Source organism: Ipomoea triloba, chromosome 7, assembly GCF_003576645.1.
Source record: "Ipomoea triloba cultivar NCNSP0323 chromosome 7, ASM357664v1".
Lineage (NCBI taxonomy): Eukaryota > Viridiplantae > Streptophyta > Magnoliopsida > Solanales > Convolvulaceae > Ipomoea > Ipomoea triloba.
Window position 1 is genome coordinate 18,898,168 of NC_044922.1, and position 3,999 is coordinate 18,902,166.

The 3,999-nt window shown below is 31.4% G+C and overlaps 1 protein-coding gene across 1 annotated transcript in view; it reads left to right on the forward strand.

The window, feature by feature from the left end:
- The first annotated feature begins 3,291 nt into the window (after positions 1-3,291).
- LOC116024286 (protein FAR1-RELATED SEQUENCE 5-like) overlaps positions 3,292-3,999 on the forward strand; it is a 4,045-nt gene continuing 3,337 nt past the window's right edge. Inside the window, exons 1-2 of the mRNA XM_031265177.1 lie at positions 3,292-3,301; positions 3,762-3,983. Coding sequence (XP_031121037.1) covers positions 3,292-3,301; positions 3,762-3,983 — 232 coding nt within the window. The remainder of the gene's footprint in view (positions 3,302-3,761; positions 3,984-3,999) is intronic.

Genomic DNA, 3,999 nt, shown 5'->3' on the forward strand with positions numbered 1-3,999 from the left:
ATATATATATATATATATATATATATATATATATATATATATATATATATATTTATAATAGTCATAATTCTTACTAGTAAATATTATAAAAATTTCCCAAATTGGTCTACATAAAGAAATATCAGCAGTGGTGTGGATAAGATAACGCGAATATATTGCAGCTCGATTATAAATCTTGCTTGAACTCGAAAAATGTAGCTATCAATAAATAGGGATGACAATTTCAATCCGTCTTGCGGATATCCACCTCGCATGTATCGGGTTTTTTGGTTGATAGTGCATGGGTGGTGGGTCGAGTGAGTCTTAAAAAAAAAAACATGCGGTGAGTTAGGTTGGATTCGAGTTCTATGTACAAAACGCCGCTTAGAACCCCACACGACCCACCATGTGTGTGTATATATAATAGTAAAATAAGTAGTACTAGTATATAGTTAATTATAAAAGTCTCAATAACTTTGGATAACTTTTTACTATTTTTATATCTAAGCTACCAAGTTTATTTTTAAAAACTACCAATTTAGTTATTATATTGGAATATTTATATTATTTTATGTTTTAGTATAACAAATGAATTTTATTGTTTTATTATGTGTAAGTAATTTAAATATATATATTTTTAAAAATAATAAGTTGATAAGTGGTGGGCGTCGGCATCCGCTGGGGTGGGCTGAATTTTGAAAATGTCCACCCGATGCGGGTTGGGATGAGGGTGAGTGGAGAAAATGTAAGGTGGGTCGGATGATGGATGTAACCCGCCCCGACCTATCCTAACCCATTGCTATCCCTATCAATAATGAATTAAAAACATAAAAGATTTTATAAAGTCAAGCTAATACAAAACAAAATTGTTTAAAGGTAGTTTCAATGTTAAAATATTTAAAAATATATAATTATCTATAAAATTTAGTCAAGCAAGCACTAAGTCACATCTCGATTTGTAACGAAACAAATTCATATGTAATTAAGTGAATAAGTAAATTCAAAATAGTAACAATATAAGTGTTTCAGTTTAGATATTTGGTAAAAAAAAATGAGCTTAAGCCTCAAACGCTATGAAACATAATGATGGTTGTACATGATACAAAGGTGTTCAGGTCGTTCAACATGTAAGTAATATATCACTTAGTCAATACATTAATATCATTTTAAAATTTGTGTGTCTAGTTGGAGTGGATTTTATTATTATTATTATTATTATTTTGAGTGACTTAAGAAACTCGTAGTCATTTCTTTACGGTGTGCATGAGATAAATCCATTCATATTTAATAGTCCACAAATTACACATGAGAAATAAACTAAATTATGAAGACCCCGTACAATAGACTCAATAAAAAAATTTCAAAACTAGACTAATCGATTTTATGGTCTGAGAATCATATTTTACCCATTTGACATATCTTTTGAAAACAAATAGACAATATTTTTAAGACGGAGTATAACAATTCTTATATGATATTTGCCTAATTAAATAAGACTTTACACTGGGGACATGATATTACATCAGATCAGTGAATCTAGCATTGGATAAAATTTGAGATTATATTGCCTAATTTGTAACGGTTACAAGTAAATGACACTACCATAAGTAAATGCATTATTATTATTTTTTATTTTAAAAAAATACCATAATTTTCCCTACATAATATTCCGACGGACAACACAACGTAAACGCGGTAACTCCCTGTACAACGTTGTCTTTGACCGTTGATCAACGATTCAAAGTGCCAAATGTACATTGACCAATGGAAATCCCGTTGCTTTTTTGGCAGGTAAAGAACAGCTTTTCTCAACGAAAAATGGACCCCACTCCCAGCTGTACAAAACAAGACAAAAAAATTTATGCCCATAAATTACCTTAAACTCCAGCCCGCAAACCACGCCGTCAAACCTTGTACCCACTCCCCTGGTACAAACTACAATGTGTTTCATGGCTTCACATACACATTTGAGGTTAGCAATTTTCGCCTCTTCACTAATCTACCCTTTCAAGCTATTTTATTTATAACTCAGTTTCCTGATTTCGTTGAACTATATCATAAATTTATTAAAATCGACTTAATATAAAATTATACACTTATATAGTTATATAAGGAGTTCAACTCAAATTCACACTTTCAATATTCAAGATACAAATCAATATAACCATGCCACTGAGAACAAGTTTTAAGTTAGATTTCTTATCTAATATAACAATGTTCTTGTGATATTAAAGCAAATTTTGTTTTATAATACAACAGGAAATGAATAAATAGATAAGAACTACATAAATTGTCACCAAGTCACTTGTACCCGATCAATAGTTAAGATTGGTTGTAAATTATTTGAGAGGTTTTCAAGTACTTGCAAATTTAAAGGACGATCGTTGATTATCGATGTTATCAGTCACCAATGATAAACGAGGTCTCTGCTATTAGTTCATCTTCATATTTCTCAATTGTGAGTTACTATAGAAATGCAATATTTTAACTATACTATTAGTTCATCTTCATATTTCTCAATTGTGAGTTACTATAGAAATGCAATATTTTAACTATTCAAAATATATTTATCATGCATTTGGTGAATTCATTTTTTTTGAATACTATTGACTCGATTATAATGTAATATCTGTTCATACATACTTTTTTCCACTGGAGATGGAACCTGTGACCTCTCATTTGGGAGGACCACAACTATTCATTTTATTCATAAACAGTTAAATGTAGTACATTCAAGAATGTGATATGGTATGAAACTATTATACTACCTTATACGGAGTATTTGTTAATACATGCCTAATTTGTCATTTGTTGATGATAATTACAAAAATATAATCGTATTTTTTTTAAATTCAGATAAAGTCCATTGAATTTTTATCAATGTAAGACTAAGATTGATTATTATTTCTCTTTTATGATATTATTTTCACAGGATCTTTTGCGCATATATATATATATATATATATATATATATATATATATATATATATATATATATATATAGAATATTAATCCAATGTGGCCTTGCTAATAGGTGTGGCTGTGTGGCCGAGCTAGCGTCATTGGATTGTGATGATCCGACGGTGGTTGTGATATATTAGGATTAGGAAGTTTTATTAGCGCTAAGGTAAGTAAGGACTTTATGGTAATTTTAAGTTGTGTTATGTGCATGTATATAATCGATAATTCTATTGTTTTGGCAATTCTCACCGGCGAGAAGATCTCTACGAGATTACTGATCGCAATTGCGAGGAGATCACAGCTGGGAGAAGATCGCGCCGGAGAATTTTGAGCTAGGCGCGGTGTGGAACTATGGAGACTGGTATATATATATTCCTGTTCCAGTGTTAATTTTAAATAATCTTGATTTAGATAGTTTGAATTTGATATTATATGTTGATTGTGTTTTGGAATACTTGCTGTTTTTGTTGTAATTGCGGTTTTCCGGCGACGGTGTGTTTGATGATGATGGTCTTTATGTTGTTTGTGAGTGGTGACGGCCTTTGGTGTGTTTTGTATGTGGTATGGGGTATTTAGTAGTGAACTGTGGTGGTTTTTTTAGTTGATATTATTGAATGGTGCATATTGGTATGTGTGGTGACGGTGTGGTGTGTTTTTGCATGGGGTATGGTGTATTTTGTAGTGAACTGTTGTGATATATTTTAGTTGATATTATTGAATGGTTAGTTTTGTGATGTAGTCTGAGAACTGGTGCATATTAGTACGTTTCATGGTGTGTTTTAATATGTATGTTGGTGCATTTTTATTTGACAATGCTGTAGGTGTGAATATGGATTCTACTAGTGGTGGTTGTGATGAAAGTTATTCCACAGACACTGGTGTAGAAGTCAGTGCTTGTGATATGGAAATATCACCTGGTATGACTAAGTATTGGCGTCCAATTTGTGCCAACAGTTTGAAGCCTCATGTTGGGCAACAGTTTGATTCTTTGGATAGTGCTTTTGGTTTTTATAAACAATATGCTGGTTCTGTTGGTTTTGACTGTAGGCAGAGCACAAC